At 49.2% G+C, this 19,506-nt stretch overlaps 1 protein-coding gene across 3 annotated transcripts in view; it reads left to right on the top strand.

The window, feature by feature from the left end:
* Positions 1-19,506, top strand: part of LOC138491102 (probable cation-transporting ATPase 13A4) — a 995,403-nt gene that overhangs the window by 449,356 nt on the left and 526,541 nt on the right. For all 3 annotated transcript variants that reach the window (XM_069617423.1, XM_069617421.1, XM_069617422.1), the window contains exon 12: positions 3,651-3,839. In XM_069617423.1, the coding sequence (XP_069473524.1) occupies positions 3,651-3,839 (189 nt within the window). The remainder of the gene's footprint in view (positions 1-3,650; positions 3,840-19,506) is intronic.

Below are 19,506 nucleotides of genomic sequence, written 5' to 3'. Positions count from 1 at the left end.
TGTAAATCCTATCCTACTCATCTCAATAATAAATCACAGGATTATCGTGATCAGGAATCACATAAAGAGTAACTCTTTTGCCCGAGAGATATCAGGAAAGGAGAGACTTTCAGAGACACTTTAGAAAAACATAAAATAAGAAAATGTAAGGCCAAAGGCACCAGGTAGGCGGAGAAAGCTACACAGCCCAGAAAGAGGGGAACCAAAGAAGTAGACAAATCCCCTACAAGAACCAAATAATCTAATACAAGATATAGCCAAAGATTATTTATTGAGGCTGGAAGAAGCCTATCAATGAGAAGGGAGTCATTCTCCTGGATTTCTTGTTGTTAAACATACATTGAGGATGGAGGAAGCCTATCCAGGAGAAGGGAGTCATTCTCCTGGCTTTCCTTTTGTTAATCATATATTGAGTCTTGGAGGAAGCCTATCCAGAAGAAGCAAGTCATTCTCCTGGCTTTCTTTTTTTTTAATCGTATATTGAGGCTGGAGGAAGCCTATCCAGGAGAAGGGAGTCATTCTCCTGTCTTTCCTTTTGTTAATCATATGGTGAGGCTGGAGGAAGCCTATCCAGGAGAAGGCAGTCAGTCTCATGGCTTTCCTTTTGTGAATCATATATTGAGGCTGGAGGAAGTCTATTCAGGAGAAGGGAGTCATTCTCCTGGATTTCTTGTTGTTAAACATACATTGAGGATGGAGGAAGCCTATCCAGGAGAAGGGAGTCATTCTCCGGGCTTTCCTTTTGTTAATCATATATTGAGTCTTGGAGGAAGCCTATCCAGGACAAGGGAGTCATTCTCCTGGCTTTCCTTTTGTTAATCATATATTGAGTCTTGGAGGAAGCCTATCCAGAAGAAGCAAGTCATTCTCCTGGCTTTCTTTTTTTTTAATCGTATATTGAGGCTGGAGGAAGCCTATCCAGGAGAAGGGAGTCATTCTCCTGTCTTTCCTTTTGTTAATCATATATTGAGTCTTGGAGGAAGCCTATCCAGGAGAAGGGAGTCATTCTCCTGGCTTTCCTTTTGTTAATCATATATTGAGTCTTGGAGGAAGCCTATCCAGAAGAAGCAAGTCATTCTCCTGGCTTTCTTTTTTTTTAATCATATATTGAGGCTGGAGGAAGCCTATTCGGGAGAAGGGAGTCATTCTCCTGGCTTTCCTTTTGTGGATCATATATTGTAGGCCAGAGGAAGCCTATCTAGGAGAAGGGAGTCATGTTCTTCTCCTGACTTTCCTTTTGTTAATCATATATTGAGGCTGGGAGGAAGCCTATCCAGGAGAAGGGAGTCATTCTCCTGTATTTCCCATTGTGAATCATATATTGAGGCTGGAAGAAGCCTATCCAGGAGAAGGGAGTCATTCTCCTGTCTTTCCTTTTGTGAATCATATGTTGAGGCTGGAGGAGGCCTATCTAGGAGAAGGGAGTCATTCTCCTGGCTTTCCTTTTGTTAATCATATATTGAGGCTGGATGAAGTCTATCCAACAGAAGGGAGTCATTCTCCTGGCTTTCCTTTTGTGAATGATATATTGAGGCTGGAGGAAGCCTATCCAGGGGAAGGCAGTCAGTCTCCTGGCTTTCCTTTTGTTAATCATATATTGAGTCTTGGAGGAAGCCTATCCAGGAGAAGGGAGTCATTCTCCTGGCTTTCCTTTTGTTTATCATATATTGAGTCTTGGAGGAAGCCTATCCAGGAGAAGGGAGTCATTATCCTGGCTTTCCTTTTATGAATCATATATTGAGGCTGGGAGGAAGCCTATACAGGGGAAGGGAGTCATTCTCCTGGTTTTCCTTTTTTTTAATCATATAGTGAGGCTCGAGGAAGCCTATTCGGAGAAGGGAGTCATTCTCCTGGCTTTCCTTTTGTGAATCATATATTGTAGGCCAGAGGAAGCCTATCTAGGAGAAGGGACCATGTTCTTCTCCTGGCTTTCCTTTTGTTAATCATATATTGAGGCTGGATGAAGTCTATCCAACAGAAGGGAGTCATTCTCCTGGCTTTCCTTTTGTTAATTATATGTTGAGGCTGGAGGAAGCCTATCCAGGAGAAGGGAGTCATTCTCCTGTCTTTCCTTTTGTGAATCATATATTGAGGCTGGGGAAGGCTATCCAGGAGAAGGGAGTCATTCTCCTGGCTTTCCTTTTGTTAATAATATATTGAGGCTGGAGGAAGCCTATCCAGGAGAAGGGAGTCATTCTCCTGACCTTTTTTGTTAGTTTGTCTTAGTGGTAGGGTCAGTGTAGCCTAGCTTTGGACAGAGGATGGACATATTACTTTTGACTTCACGACAGACAACGAGCACCCTAGTTAGTTGTGCTAGGCAGGGAAATCTATAGAATAGGGCTAGTGAACCCTTTTCACATATTATTTGAATAAAATGTTGGCAAAAATACCAAATCTGGTCTGTCTCCTTCTTCAGACTTATCACAACATTCACCCAAGCACACAGCAAAATTATACTTTACCCAAGACGAGCATATTTTTGCCTCTCACCTCCAGTACAGCCCAACCCAAGGGCCCTTTTCCAGCAGCACAGATACAAAACATTGCTGTCAGGACAGGTGCTGTCCAGTCCCTGCTCCAAAGTCGGTGAACGTTGATCCTTCAGTTTGAATGTTAGTGGGAAGAGAGACACATATGCCCCTTGAAAACACATATGCCTTGATCATATGGGCTGCCAGCCTCAAATGCTTGCAGAAAACAGCTCAGCCATCCTATGCTATCCTGCCATCCTCTGCAGAGTGAACAGAACTTTCCAGATGCGTGCTTATTCCTATACTATGCTATCATTATTTTGCATATTCATTAATTGATTAATGTTTTCAAACACACTTAATAACGGAGACCAGACTGTAAGTGAGGGACCAGGATTTGAACCTGTGTTGCTCTGTGTTATGTTGCCCTGAGCTGTCCTCCCGGCCCTGGCATATAGTATCATTTGATGTTTTTCTGTCCTATGCTGCTTATAGAGAGTATTTAGAGCTGATATTGTTTTTAATGTTATCCTGATGAAGGCCTGAAAGGGTCTGGCTGACACAGTGTCATTTGTTTTGTAGAGCACTTCACTGAAATGAATGTGTTCCACTGTGTATATGACAAATGCCTAAACCACATCATCTTTGAGCACCTGTACTCTTGCCTTTGTGTTGGTTTGGACTCTCTTGGACATTGTGACCCTGCACTTGTGTATCCTGATTCTTTTGTGATGCATAGTGACGGAGCACATCACTTATAACACAGAAGCCTAACACTACTTCCTGGATCATAGCACCTTGAATGTCAGGCTGAGATACTCAGTTATGAACCCAAAAGCAAAGAATGTGGATTTGTAAAAGCATTAAAAAGAAACATTATAAATCATAGCACAATTACTGTCCTTTCATAATAAATTAACAGTCATGCCTATTCCTAAACAAATGCTGGGTCACCCACCAAAAATGTTAATATAATCTAAGTGGATTCAAACTCATGAAAATACATGTGGAGTTAGCCTAAATGTACCTCAGGGCTCCCCCGATATGAATGTCCTAATGGAACACGCCAGGGGAACTGGAGTGCAATCACTAAGGCAGGGTTGGTCCTTGGATTGTGGGGTGTTTGGGGGCTGCATGAGGCAGACATATAACAATAGGTAACCCTGTCTTTGTTAGGTGTCCGCAGGGGAAAATGTGATCTTTGCCCTGTTTATCCTGACTTGCGTGGTACCTCCGTCCCTTCCTGCCGGCCTGGCGGTGGGCATCATGTATGCCCAGAAGAGGCTGAAACGAAGGGGCATCTTCTGCATCAGCCCACAGAGGATCAACATGTGTGGCTGGCTGAATCTCGTCTGCTTTGACAAGGTAAGTGCTCCTTTGAGTCAACTTTTATGGGCATGTCTTCTGTTTTGTGCACCCCTGATTTGTTCCGATCATGCTCTCATCTGCACCTGCTGTGTGAGAGTGTAACCTGTGTCTGATCGCGCTAAACCCTATGTTAGGGAGGACTCTCATAAATGTGCTAATTTCCCTTAACTTTTGAGGCCCCAGCAACTTTGCTGGATTGCTAGGATTTTAATTTTAACCTGGAAAGAGTGTGAGCCTTTTTCCCACTCTTTCATGTATTTTGATGAGTGTTTTACTTTTGTGTTCTTTAGATATGGATATTTAGACAACTCCATAGGCATCATATTTTACTTGTGTGTCACACAGCACCCTCAGTGCAGTGGCACAGGGGTGTCTTTCAGACTCCTCAAGGTTTAAATACCTTCTCTTGGACTGACTACTGTCTCCCAGAGCATGTAAAGTTAAATTGACTTTACTAGTCTCTTTAAATGTACAGACCCAGCACACACTAGCTTCCTATAGAGTGCTGGAGGGGTTGCCTAGCATACCCTGGGTCTCAACACTCATGTAGCAGTCACATGCTACCCTTTCCTCATGAAACGGCTGGTGGCAGTGGTTTTAGAACAAACTTCCATGATTTTTACCGACCGCGAACACCGGTAGCTAAAAATCGGGTCAGCCATGTTTTTCAATATGGTACCCAAGACCCCTCGGTAAAAACAGACTCTGGCAATCTTTTTTCGTTGTTTCTTTTGGAAAGGTGCTTTTAGTGTTTGTCTCTGCGCGCCAATCCTGGTTTGGTCCCTTTGTTTGTTGGCCTTTGGCGGGCTTCAGTGCTGAAGCGCTGCTTTGGTGCCTGAGTGTCTGGGGTGGACAGGATGTGATGGAGGTGGCCAAAACTCTGTGTGCTTAGTCTCATAGGAGACCTGAATGCACTCTGGCGTGATTGGCTGGCTGTCTGTCTGGCAAGGACAGCCACCCTGCTGGGTGAGTGACAGCTAGGCTAGAATGAATGGGAGGAAACTGTTTAAAAGCAGGTCTCTGGGACTTGGAAGGCAGAGTCGACCACTGGAATGAAAGAACCGAAGACGAGCTGAAGGAAGACGACTGCTGCAATTCCTGGACCGTTGGTTTGCCTGGTGAAGACCTGCTGCAGGTCTGAATTGCCTGAAACTCCCTCAACAGAGAAGCCCTTCAAGGACGACTTCTTCCCGTGAGCTGGTGGGAACAACTAACTCGCAAGCCACGTGGTATCCATCTCCATACTGGTTGAATTTTCATCAGAGTGCTGTTGTAAACTGGATAGCCAGTGAGAAGGATACCAGATTGTGGACTTTAAGGCACTCACACCTTAAACCGACATTTTACCAAGCTGGTGGCTTCTTCCCTGTGCAGTGCAGGAACCTCCCGACGTCCTCCCTCTTGTCCCCACATCTGAGGCTCAGGAACAGCGAGATCTGCAGGACCTGCCAGGAACAACTGCCTCAGCTACAGCTTTTCTTCATCCATAAGGTACTGTGGAAATGCGATAGAGAAATCCTCATTGCAGCGCTGAAAGTTTGTGAAACTTTCCCAATTTTGGAGTCTTGTTCATTCCTAATCCGGCATATACATTTTTTCCTTGCAAATTACTTCCAAGAACATTGGCAAAGACTTAACTGTTTACTACCAGAACTGTGCTATCCTATCCAAGACACTGAACCACTGACTTTGGCCCAGGCCTATTGAATTGAATTGCATCTTGTAGTGAACTGAATCTATTTGCCCTGCCTATGAAAGTAACTGTGTTTTGATTCTTATAACCTTTGTCTTTCTACCCCTTTTGAAAGTTACTGAAGTGCCATTTTGCTCCCACTTCAGGGGAGCCTAACTTGTTCAGAAACTTATTGGTTGTGTACTGTAGTGTATTATAGTGTGATATTGAGCTGCTTCTTGGTAGTTGAATGTTTTCTAACTAAATGTGTAAATAAATGTATATTCTTTTACCAAAAAACCTTGATTAAGTTTTTGTTTGAACTACTGTGATTGCAAATCCTTTGTGTAACATCTTATACTACTCACATCCCTCTTGAGATAAGTCTGGCTGCTCAGCCACTGCTACCACATAACTGTGTAGTACAGGCTTGTACCAAACGTGAGAGTATGATTGCACCTGGATAGTCTTAATTGTGTGTAGTGTCCCCAAAGTGTACTGCATGTAATTCTGCCTAACACCCTGCAACTGGTCAATGTGACATTACAGAGCACGGTGCCACTGGTGAACCTCATGAGGAGCAGGTGGGAGTGTCCTGTTGTAGAGGAGCAGCCGCACGCCTCTGCAGGAAATCCCGCCCCCTGCCTCCTATATGTTGGAAGTCTGAGACTGTGCCATGTTTGACACCAGCAGTTGTGCCAATACCGCAGCCAATCTTTGAAAAAAGGTATCCACTGAGAAAACCCTATTGAATGTATCCCTGAAGAGACGACAATCTGAGGGAGGAACTCCCTGAAGGAATATGAAAAGGAGTAAAAGAGAGAAGCTTCTGATGTCACAAGAGACAGCGTAACACCTTGAGAATACTGGCTGAAGAGAAAGCATAGACCTTACAGATCCTGATAACGAAGTTAATAAATTAGTAAACTGTCATGTGCGAGAAGAAGATTGCACGTGTGCAAAGCGCTACAGAAAATCAATTGTTCAATAAATGTACAGACGCTGAAATGCAAGTAGACCATGTCATCATGGAAGCTGGCTATATGTAGTGAATAGATTGCAGGCAAAGCAGCCATTGTATAGAAGCTGGACATCAGTGTCATGAATTTTAGTAAGGCAGGACGCATGGAGAGGAAAGGCTGAGAATTGTGTCAAAGCAAGAAGACACTGAAATCTTGGAAGTGCCTGGCGAGGCTATCTGGCCTGGCATCAAAACAGAAGCAGCCAAGGTCGGTTATCTAGTCTTCAAAGCAATAAATGTTAGAAGGATGAATCCTCCCTTATTGACGGGCAAAGAAAGAACACCATGCATGCCAAGTTTTATTAATTTAACACATTTAAATGCTCCAGAATAGACCAAATCGTGTTCTCCTGTCACGTGAGCCAAGGATGAAAATAGAGTTGAGTGTGGACTCCTAGAACAATAATAGTGAAAGCCTGTGCTCCCATATATTCCCACACACATGAATACTTTGCAAGGCCAACTTCAAAGACAATGTGCAAGGCAGAAGACATGGGTGATGAGAGATGATGGGCTAATTGGGTGGGGAGGTAAAGTCAAGTGCACCTCCTGGAACCTCGGTCTGAGTTTAGCTGCTGCTAAGGGAACCACAAGCATGCCAACCAATTGTAGAGGGCCACATAACGAAGGGACTTATGGTTTGAGAACCAATGATAAACCGTGTACTTAACAATATTGAAGATGACATAGTTTAGAGGTAGGCATAATTGGTCCACCTGACAGTAGGGCAGCCAATCACAATCCTAGTCCTTATGGAATGTATACTTAGATGTTCCCTTGAAGCAATTATAATCGCTTATAGGTTTTTCTTATTTCCTACGTAGGAGGACGTCACCTCTGACATATGTTTTGTATAAAGTCAATGTTTAATGAGAACATTGATGAGAGCTGGGCGAACGTCCGTTGATGTCCATTGTAACCTCCCTGTTTTAGATAATTGTTAATACAACAGCAACCTTTGCCATCTTCCTGAGTTGGTTCGATTATTTGGACCCAGAGTTATTCTGTGAACCCATTGATTGCATGCATGCTACTAAAGAACCATAGGTTTGCTGTGAGAGTGTGACCTGTGCCTGATCAGGCCAAATCCTTGTCAAGGTGGCATGACAGAGCACGGTGGCACTGGTGAACCTCATGAGGAGCAGGTGGAAGTGTCCTGTGCCCGGAGCAGTCACCTGTGGGGCGCCCTCTTATGCACAGCATAGTCACACCCTGTGACGAACAGGATACAAAGAGTCCCAAAAGTGTCATCTAGCCATCTTTGAGGACTTCAAATACACAACCATGTCAGCCCCAGATCCCAAACCCTCCACTGGCTCCTGATCAAAGGGAGGATTCACGAGAACATCTTTTGAACAGGCCAAGCCGCTTTTCATGGCGGGGAACAGAAAACACCACAAAGCAATGAATTGAATACACACATTGCGAATGCTTCAATGCAGAAACTTGGCCAAACTGCAATCGGAAACACCACAGCAGATGTAAATCCTCCTTCTGCTCAACCAGACTCTGGAATTATACGCCCTGATGCCAACACACAGAGGAACACTTCTTTGCCCTCAGAAAATCAAAGACAACCAGTCCATTCAACAGACTCCATCATGGCAACAGTACAAAAAGAATCTGCCAACAGATGCCAAGTCTTGGGAAACGCAACCACACGTGACAAACTCTGACTAGTTACAAACACGCAACAAACCTACACAACTCTTCAGCCAAGCTCTGTGGGGGATCTCCCAGAATCCTGTAAACTACACGGGAACAGTAAGCACACCTATCAACACAGGCGCCAATCAAATGTTCCAACAGGACCAGAACCTCCATCTTGAACCCAATGGCTCCCTTATGCGTAACCATTCCTTGTTGACCTGTAGTCGACTTGTGTCTTCCTCTCTCTACACGTCCCACACAACCACCACTGACACGTGGCACACACCACACCTCATTCGTAGAGCAACACCAGCACTCTCTCCTCACGCGCTATCACACCCTTCAACAGCAGAGGCTAATGAGGTGCCTGTAACCCTGTTGCATCTGACTGGCCTGGGGCTCTCCTTTCCTGATGAAGCACACACTCAGCCACTGCCCACTTAGACTCACACGGACACTCAGGACTCTGGTGCTGCCCTCCTGGAAGAAGCTACACCAAAGGATGTGCAAATGCCTCTCTCCCCCCCCCAGCCCATTAAGCATTCACCCCTCTTTCTATCCAGAGACAAACACAATGAGACCAGCACAAGGCAGACACGGGCAGGACCAGTGCACATGACATTGCAATGCACATGTTTAGTGCTGGCTGCAACAATATGTTTATTTCCAATGGGAGTTCTTAAATAGCACAAGACAGTTCCTCGTAGAGTTGCTAGGGCGAGTCCTTGTATAAGACATATTACTTAGTTTGGCCCTATATCTTTTTCTGCCAGTTTATGCAATATTTCTTACAAATTGTGCAGGTTTGGTGCAATTCAAAGTGTTGCTTGGCTAAAGGAAAAAGTGTAATTAATTTGTAAGCATGTGGAACTAAATTAATTACACTATATGTCTGTATTACTTTTTAAATATGCATATGGCATGTCTGTAGTATTAATCATGTTATCATGTGTGTCAATGTTTTATCAACTTGAATTCTACAGTTGCTGCTGTTTTATGAGTTGTGTTTTGAAATGAGCACCTTGTGTCTTGATCAATGCAAGTCACGTTCTGTTACACAGCCCAGTAGCAAACACTCTGTGAGTGGCCGCGCCGCCTCCCTCCTGAGGTGTGCTGGAGCTCGCCCACAGCCCAGTAGCACAAACTCTGTGAGTGGCCGCGCCGCCTCCCTCCTGAGGTGGGCTGGAGCTTGCCCGCAGCCCAGTAGCACACACTCTGTGAGTGGCCGCGCCGCCTCCCTCCAGAGGTGGGCTGGAGCTCGCCCGCAGCCCAGTAGCCCACACTCTGTGAGTGGCTACGCCGCCTCCCTCCCGAGGTGTGCTGGAGCTTGCCTCACAGCCCAGTACCACACACTCTGTGAGTGGCCGCGCCGCCTCCTTCCCGAGGTGTGCTGGAGCTCGCCCGCAACCCAGTAGTGCACACTCTGTGAGTGGCCGCGCCGCCTCCCTCCTGAGGTGGGCTGGAGCTTGCCCGCAGCCCAGTAGCACACACTCTGTGAGTGGCCGCGCCGCCTCCCTCCAGAGGTGGGCTGGAGCTCGCCCGCAGCCCAGTAGCCCACACTCTGTGAGTGGCTATGCCGCCTCCCTCCCGAGGTGTGCTGGAGCTTGCCTCACAGCCCAGTACCACACACTCTGTGAGTGGCCGCGCCGCCTCCCTCCAGAGGTGGGCTGGAGCTCGCCCGCAGCCCAGTAGCCCACACTCTGTGAGTGGCTACGCCGCCTCCCTCCCGAGGTGTGCTGGAGCTTGCCTCACAGCCCAGTACCACACACTCTGTGAGTGGCCGCGCCGCCTCCTTCCCGAGGTGTGCTGGAGCTTGCCCGCAGCCCAGTAGCAAACACTCTGTGAGTGGTCGCGCCGCCTCCCTCCTGAGGTGTGCTGGAGCTCGCCCGCAGCCCAGTAGCACAAACTCTGTGAGTGGCCGCGCCGCCTCCCTCCTGAGGTGGGCTGGAGCTTGCCCGCAGCCCAGTAGCACACACTCTGTGAGTGGCCGCGCCGCCTCCCTCCAGAGGTGGGCTGGAGCTCGCCCGCAGCCCAGTAGCCCACACTCTGTGAGTGGCTACGCCGCCTCCCTCCCGAGGTGTGCTGGAGCTTGCCTCACAGCCCAGTACCGCACACTCTGTGAGTGGCCGCGCCGCCTCCTTCCCGAGGTGTGCTGGAGCTTGCCCGCAGCCCAGTAGCACACACTCTGTGAGTGGCCGCGCCGCCTCCCTCCTGAGGTGTGCTGGAGCTCTGAGGTGTGCTGGAGCTCGCCCGCAACCCAGTAGTGCACACTCTGTGAGTGGCCGCGCCGCCTCCCTCCTGAGGTGTGCTGGAGCTCGCTCGCAGCCCAGTAGCGCACACTCTGTGAGTGGCCGCGCCGCCTCCCTCCTGAGGTGTGCTGGAGCTCGCCCGCAGCCCAGTAGCGCACACTCTGTGAGTGGCTACTCTGCCTCCCTCCTGAGGTGTGCTGGAGCACGCCCACAGCCCAGTAGCACACACTCTGTGAGTGGCCACGCCGACTCCCTCCTGAGGTGTGCTGGAGCTCGCCCGCAGCCCAGTAGCACACACTCTGTGAGTGGCCGCGCCGCCTCCCTCGTGAGGTGTGCTGGAGCTCGCCCGCAGCCCAGTAGCACACACTCTGTGAGTGGCCGCGCCGCCTCCCTCCTGAGGTGGGCTGGAGCTCGCACACAGCGCAGTAGCCCACACTCTGTGAGTGGCCGCGCCGCCTCCCTCCTGAGGTGTGCTGGAGCTCGCCCAGTAGCACACACTCTGTGAGTGGCACGCTGCCTCCCTCCTGATGTGTGCTGGAGCTCGCCCACAGCCCAGTAGCACACACTCTGTGAGTGGCCGCTCCGCCTCCCTCCTGAGGTGTGCTGGAGCTCGCCCACAGCCCAGTAGCACACACTCTGTGAGTGGCACGCTGCCTCCCTCCTGATGTGTGCTGGAGCTCGCCCACAGCCCAGTAGCACACACTCTGTGAGTGGCCGCGCCGCCTCCCTCCAGAGGTGGGCTGGAGCTCGCCCGCAGCCCAGTAGCCCACACTCTGTGAGTGGCTACGCCGCCTCCCTCCCGAGGTGTGCTGGAGCTTGCCTCACAGCCCAGTACCACACACTCTGTGAGTGGCCGCGCCGCCTCCTTCCCGAGGTGTGCTGGAGCTTGCCCGCAGCCCAGTAGCACACACTCTGTGAGTGGCCGCGCCGCCTCCCTCCTGAGGTGTGCTGGAGCTCTGAGGTGTGCTGGAGCTCGCCCGCAACCCAGTAGCGCACACTCTGTGAGTGGCCGCGCCACCTCCCTCCTGAGGTGTGCTGGAGCTCGCTCGCAGCCCAGTAGCGCACACTCTGTGAGTGGCCGCGCCGCCTCCCTCCTGAGGTGTGCTGGAGCTCGCCCGCAGCCCAGTAGCGCACACTCTGTGAGTGGCTACTCTGCCTGCCTCCTGAGGTGTGCTGGAGCTCGCCTGCAGCCCAGTAGCACACACTCTGTGAGTGACCACGCCGACTCCCTCCTGAGGTGTGTTGGAGCTCGCCCGCAGCCCAGTAGCACACACTCTGTGAGTGGCCGCGCCGCCTCCCTCCTGAGGTGTGCTGGAGCTCGCCCGCAGCCCAGTAGCACACACTCTGTGTGTGGCCGCGCCGCCTCCCTCCTGAGGTGGGCTGGAGCTCGCACACAGCGCAGTAGCCCACACTCTGTGAGTGGCCGCGCCGCTTCCCTCCTGAGGTGTGCTGGAGCTCGCCCAGTAGCCCACACTCTGTGAGTGGCCGCTCCGCCTCCCTCCTGAGGTGTGCTGGAGCTCGCCCACAGCCCAGTAGCACACACTCTGTGAGTGGCACGCTGCCTCCCTCCTGATGTGTGCTGGAGCTCGCCCACAGCCCAGTAGCACACACTCTGTGAGTGGCCGCGCAGCCTCCCTCCTGAGGTGTGCTGGAGCTCACCCACAGCCCAGTAGCACACACTCTGTGAGAGCCGCGCCGCCTCCCTCCTGAGGTGTGCTGGAGCTCGCCCACAGCCCAGTAGCGCACACTCTGTGAGTGGCTACTCTGCCTCCCTCCTGAGGTGTGCTGGCGCTCGCCCACAGCCCAGTAGCACAGCCTCCCTCCTGAGGTGTGCTGGAGCTCGCCCACAGCCCAGTAGCACACACTCTGTGAGTGGCTACTCTGCCTCCTGTATAAAGCCCAACCCTAGCAGGAAAGCAGCAGCCCAATGCTCTACATAGGGAGTACACCCAGGGGGTGCAGGTAGCGTAGGATGCAGAGGTAACAGCGATCATTGGGTTTAGGGGGTCGGGTTCTGGAAGGGGGGCAGTAGGGCTGAGTGAGAAATCACGGTCTTCGGATCTTTCTTGAAGTGTAGGATGAGGGGGGCTGTCTGCCCTGCACTGTTGGCTTGTTCAGGGGATAGAATGCATAGCAGGAAGATAGATAGCATAGATAGGATGCATAGCAGGGCGATAGATAGCATAGATAGGATGCATAGCAGGGAGATAGATAGCATAGATAGGATTCATAGCAGGAAATGACCCTGTAATCTCCCTCTTGCAGTTCTCTGTTTCCAGTCTGGTGATGTAGGGGTTACTGGTGTGTACTGGTCTTCTGAGGTGGTGGGTCTGTCTTCCAGGTAGAGTGGGCTTTTGGTAGTGACTGCTGTCTAGGTGATGCGGGGGGGCAATCTTAAACATGGGGCATGCTTGGAGGGGTAGCAACTCGAGCTCTTTGAGGAGGAGAGTGATTTAGATGCCCTTTAAGTGGAACCTCAACCAAATTTAAACAGCCAATCCCAGGTGGATCAACACACCCCAAACGGAGTTGCTCCATCCATACTGCCTGGCTCCACGTGGGCCCCATGGCCATAGGTGAATAGTGTGATCTGCACGTGCAGGGGTGTGGGCATTGGGCACTTGGTTGGTCTGTCAGACCCTCTTTACCTCCTTCCAATGACCAGTGGGGCGTGCTGACCCTCCACATGTTCTTCAATGGGACATGGCATGCCCCATATGTACAACAAACTCCCAATGTAAATGGGGGGCCGAATTTCCTGGAATTCACAGGTAGGAGGGCTTCATTGGCTGACACCGTGTTACAGAAGTGAATAGGATGCTTGAGAACCTCCTGCTCCTGCTTCCATCCTGTTGTGCCCTTTTCTTTCTGCACCCTGTGCATCTCCTGCAACTAGGTCTCTAGTCGGCCTGTCCTAGTTTGGGAACTCTCACATTCTGCAAGTGAGAGTTTCGTGTAAGAGGCGGGGGGCAAATCCTGAGCAGTCTGCATGTCTGAGTTGGGGAGCATGCTTGCAGGGCCATGGTTCCATTAAATATCGTTTGCTTTGAGGAACTTGCGGGATTGGTGGCTCTGGGTCCTGCCCTTGGATGCCTTGTTTTCACTGAGTCTAGCACACGCCGCTGTCATGCGCCATTTTGAGGTGATGATGGGTGCCGAGCGCTGCTGGCCGGTCTTATGAATGATTTATGCACTGATTGTGTAGTAAAATCTGGATCATTCAATCTCCACTTCATCCTGACGGCAGCAGAGCCTAGAACTTCGAGCACCGTCCCAATCCTGTCCTTCATCAACTTCAATTCCAATGGCGTTCCCTCGTGTTGCCCCTTGTACATGATTGGGTTTAAGCTTCTCGTTTTGAAAGGTCCCACCGCACCGCGGCTCCATCTATTACCTATATCCCATACGTCACTGTTTGCTTTCCACTGCTTGCACGTGTCGGCCACTCAGAGCTCATCTCATGGTCTCTTCCGTTACCTGCCACCATTGCACCCTAAAGAGTACTGCCTTATTCAGCGCAGGGCGCCTGACTCTATATCTGAAATACTCTGGTTTAGAATCTACTTCTCTGTGTACTTGTTCTCCACCTCTAAGGCACAACCTATGCAGCTGCATTCAATCGCCCTTAACTGCTTACATATAAACATAGCAGGCCATTTCCTCCCCATTAGCTTTTTCTTCCTATCTAGTCTCTCCTCCTAATACAACAATAGGATATCCTGCTCAATTAGACCAGGACAACATTGATCAACATTATAAAACCAGCGTCAAGCCCATCATGACTGTGTCAAACAAATAGAGACTTGGTAGAAATACTCACCCAAGGACTGTTACCAGAGTATTCTGTGCCGCGATTCTATTTCACGTTCTCACATTGTCAGCGAAATACACCTTCCCGGAAACCCGCCATCAGCCTCATTGCCTTCATCTTCACTGCATAGTACACACCAACCCCCAACCTCCAACCCCCAACCGCCAATCACCAACCCCCAACCCCCAAACACCATGCACAGTGGCTACCTCTAGGAAGCCTCTTCTCCCAACTCCCCAAGTCTTAGTTCGGTCCACACATATTACTGCATGGCCCACGTACACCTCTTTCCTTAATTTCTTCACCCACTATCCCTCACCTACCTCTTACCTCACATCAGGCCTCCATCCCCATCTCAAGGCCGCACTCCACACCTGTGATTGCGATGAGCAACTGTACCCATACCCCACTGATCAGCCCCAGCCTAGGTTCCAATGTATGTATTTATCGTGCATTCGTAAGGCGCTTATACAACAAGTACATTGTCTTTCAAAGTGCCCACAGGGCAACAGTGAGGGAACATGGGAACGAAAGTCAAAAGTACAATGAAAGCTAGAAGCAGACCTACTGGGCCTTGTGAGCACTCAGAACGTGCAAGTGCAGAGAGAAGGAGAGAGGACGAGGGAGTGGGGGTAAGTACTAGCGGTACCAGGAGGGAAGTGATCGGGAGTGAGCAGCTCTAAGTGCCTGGGTGAGTGGTCAGCTGCCAATAAATAAATAAGTGCAAGCCTGAAGACGCATAGGCCCGTGGGTGCTGAGGCAAGTGCTGGGAGCAGGCGGAAGCTGAAGGCAATTGAGTGTGGGAGACAGGGCCCAAGAAGACCATAAGGGCCCAGGTGACCAATCCCAGTGAATGTGGGGTTTAGCACGGGAGGGACGAAGAAAAGGAAGAGGTGAAAAGGAAAGTCTTGAGGAGCTTCTGGAATTTGAGGATGTCCGGCTCAAGAGGAAGAGGGAAGGGGAGGCTGTTCCATAGGAGGGAGCCTGCCAACAGAAGGGATCGGCCACCAGCCGCTGTTTAGCAAAGCGGTTGACACACAGAGAGATGGTGTTGGAGGAACGTCAAGATCTGGAGGAAGAGTATTTAGAAAGAGCAAGTTGTAGATAGCGTGGTCCTCAACGCCAGACAGCATTATGGATGATGCAGAGGGATTTGAATTTGATCCTTGAAGCAACCTGGAGCCAGTGGAAACTTTTTAGGGCAGGAGAGATGCAGTCTCTAGGCTTGAGGCCAAAGATACATCTTGCAGCCCTATGTTGGATGAGCTGGAGGGGTCACAGAGAGGAAGAGGGCAGATTAAGGAAGAGGCTATTACAGTAGTCTAGCCTAGAGAGAACCAGAGTTCTAGAGACATTGAGCTTCTGCAGGAAAGTGAGGAAAGGAAGAATTCCTTTGAGGAGGTGGAGTGGAAAGTGGGCCTTCTTGGCGAGGTCCTGAATGTGAGGGAGAAAGGAAAGAGAGGACTCGAAGATGACTCCAAGGTTTCTGGCTCCAGATGAAGAGAAGGGGGAGAGCCCATAGAAGATGGCCAGAGTGAGGGGAAGAAAGAGGGAACAGGAGTCCTAAATAGAAAGGATCTCTGTGCTGCTGGCATTGAAACAGAGATCATTGGAAGTGCACCAGGACTGGATGGCAGAGGGGCAGTCAGGAATGATGGAGGAGGTAAAGAGAGGGTCACAGGGAAGTTTGCAAAAGAGTTGTGTGTCGTCTGCGTAACACTGTAAGTTGGGGGAGGACCCCTTTGATCGCAACAGTTATTGTCATTCATAACACCACCATATTCTACCTGTTCCCTCCTCACTCCCCTTCACGTAAGTTGCTCCCTCAACAGGGACATATATAGTCTCCACTCCTCCCCCTCAAATTACCTTAAGGGCCGTTGCACCTCTCCCTATGTGAAAACCCCACACCAGTAGGTACTTTACTATGACACATTCAACATGCCCTCACTTTCAAAGGCATCACTCATCCCCCAGCTCCATGTTTGCATACTAGTTCATCCCCACCTTACTCTCAGTTCACTTTCAACCACTTGCAGCATATTAGAAGATCACCTGACCACTACCGTACCGTGCAGGAGACTGGGGTGGCCTGCCACATAGAACCACGCAGACTTCTATCTGAAGTCCAAGGATGTTTATTTGGGATTTTGCAAACAGCTTATGCCAAAAGCGCTCAGGTAGTTCTGAGTTCTGGTCTGGTTCTTGGGGAGTTGGCTCTGTGGCTGTCCCTTTATATCTCGACATCCCCGGTCTTGCCCAACTCCCTAACCCAGGCGTATTTATCGAGATGTTAGTGCTAGTCAAAGGTAACACATGTCTGTTTGTTTTTGATATAGGCTAATTGTGGGTTTCCCTGATTTGAAGGCTGACTCACTCGCTAGGTGTTTTCTAGGCTTTCTCTAGCCTGCTTAGTAGTGTCGGGGAGGTAGGGGTGGTGCCTTCTTCTGCCCGGTGTCACTCTCACTTCTCTCACACCGTCTTGTATCGGACTCTTAATTATACGTGTCTCTTGATGTTTTCCTTCCACCACACCACTGTCCCTCTGAGCTCTCACTCCACCTTTCACCCTGGATCTTACTTCTTTTCTTACTCCTGATCTTAATATCATTTGTGCCTCCAACTACCCCTCTACCTCAGTTATCTGCTCTTCCCTCCTCCCTCTCAGTCTACTTCCTTGCCTCTTGCTATTCTTCTCGTTGCAATTGGTGTCTCACTTTAGGTTGATAGTTACTTCTGTTACCCCACTGATAGTCGCACTTATTATTCTATTGCTCCTACTATTTCCGCTCCATACTTAACCATCACTATTGCCCTCTACTATGTACTATAGCTCTACAGCTTCTTCTACTCACTAATGCTCCCCCCTACCTACTTCATTACCCACACTACCACTACTACTACTTACTCCCACTCCCTCACTCGCTATTCCACTACTCCCACTACCACTGTCTACACACCCAACTACTATTATCTCCACCAATACTACCGCTCTGCTACTCCTACTCTCCCTCTACTCCTCACACTCTACACTAACTGACAAATACTGCACAGGCCCTCTCTCTCCAATAGCTTCCGCAATCCGGTCGCTCTAAACTCTAAAAAGCCTCACCTTCTCCTGTGCAGGCCTGCTGTGTTTTAACATGGAGTCTGGGCAGTCCCTAAGGGACTGTTGTATTTCATTTCCCAGACCTTATTGTGGGTCTTTTAAAATAAGGATAATTCCTGGTGGGCAAGTGGGGAGTCTAAGGCCTTCATGGACTAATTCCTGGAAAATATATTCCGTGGTGGGGGTGTTGTGTTAATATTTTGAAATCCCTTGTCAGTTTACTTGTTGTACGGGTTCCAGCTCAGACTGCCAGGTGGAACTGTACCTTCTTCTTTCTGTGGCAACCGGTCTTCTCCCATTTGCCGCACCCCCTGGTTTACGGTTTGCCGGGCCATGTTCCCAGCAGGGCCGTGTTGTCACGCTCGCAGCATCCCGTGCTGTGGCAGAACCAGCTGGTGAGTCTGTTGCCTGTGATGTCTCCCATGCCACCCTGTTGCCACCCCGCTTGCACTGTATGGATGCTCTTCCCATTATGGTGGGGTCCTTCCTAGACCCGCCACTGACATCTGCCATGTAAGCAGGCAGTAGGAGGGGTCTGCACCCTCTTAGGCACCGGGTGGGTCACTAGGTGTCAGGGCTACAACGTTGGCCATGTCATATGCATCCACCCTTGCTTTGCAGTTTGTTTCTGGGATCCCCTGTCCCAGCTTCTTTTCTACCTTTCTCTATTCTCTGGTAGGTGTCTCAGGACAGACATTTGGAATGTTTGCTTTTTTGTTTTGGCCACTGCTTCTCCTAGTGCAGTTGGCTTTCTATGGATTTCCTGACAACACAAATGAAAGTAGCTAAAGTCCATTCCAAGGACGACTTCTTCTGGTAGGTCTGGTATAACCCACATAAGCACCTGATAACGATGTACCAGAATCTTGATGTCCACCTTTGACTGGAAGAATAAGTGCGTAGCCACAGACATTTCTGTACTTGGACCCCACGTAAGGTAGTAATCATCAGGTCTTATCAGTTTGGGATCGATGGCTATCTTACTCCCTGGGTTTAGCAAGACATTGGTGGTTATCCCTTGGGCTACCACTTGAAGCAAGTTTCTCTGGTCCATCTTTCCGCTGCTTGGCTCTAGACCTTGCAGGGAATCCAGTGCCACCTGGTTTGTCATCATTAGATCTTACTTCTGATACACCAGGGCCAGAGTCCCAAGGAAGCCATCAAGTTGGCACTCGGCCCATCCTGCTGTTAACTGTCTCCCGCTCTCTAGATTTCCCCAACCCTGAACAGTCTGGTTCTTTTCCTTGGCACTCCATACCATCATGCCCTGTAGCCTGAGGTTCATTTACATCTTCATCTTCATCTTCCGATTCTGATGTTCAGACTCTTACAGGTTCATGCCTGACCCTTCACTATACTGATCTCTAGATGTTCTCCTTCCACGATGTCACTATCCCTCTGATCTCTCACTCCGACTTTCTCCCTCCACCCGTTGAGCTTACTTCTTTTCTTACTCCTGTTCATACTATCACTTGCACCTCCAACTACCCCTCTAATTCTGTTATCTGCTCTTCCCCTTCTTCTCACTCTACTTCCTTGCCTTTTGCTATACTTCTTGGTGTAATCTCTGTCTCACATCATGCTGATAGTTACTTCAATTCTCCTATGCACTGTCTTACTTACTATTCTGTTGCTCCTATTTTTTTTTATTGTATTCAGTTAAATAATTAACTTTTACAATCTTAAATTTTTTTATACAAAACATGAATCAGTTAATTTCCATCATTACATATAAAGAAAATTCATTTTCATAATTACATACTAGCATGAAAACACATTTTAAAGACTCAAGATTGAGAAAGAGAAAAAAAAGGAATTCAGATTAATACTAGAAAAGACAAATTAGAATTGTGGAAACATAGCCTTCAAAAATTTGCAACTGAGATTCACAATTAATAAACCCAGACAGAGCTGCACTTCATTATGAGGTTATAAATTCAGAGCATTCAAATAGTTTACAGTTGCAATCCTGATGCTCACCAAACAAGCAGAAAAAATAATTTTCAATCTTAATTCTTGATTTATATCTGCAAGAAAATGATATAATTTGGCGAAGTATGTTTTCCTCAAAGTTACCAACTGGGAGCAATCCATTACCAGATGTTTGATGGTTTCCCCCGGCAGATGACAAAAACGACAGATGTTGTCTAGT

Source organism: Ambystoma mexicanum, chromosome 10 (genome assembly GCF_040938575.1).
Source record: "Ambystoma mexicanum isolate Mex_15411 chromosome 10, UKY_AmexF1_1, whole genome shotgun sequence".
In the NCBI taxonomy this organism is placed as follows: Eukaryota; Metazoa; Chordata; class Amphibia; order Caudata; family Ambystomatidae; genus Ambystoma; species Ambystoma mexicanum.
The sequence above is the reverse complement of the archived record's forward strand: the minus strand, read 5'-3'. Positions and strand labels throughout refer to the sequence as shown.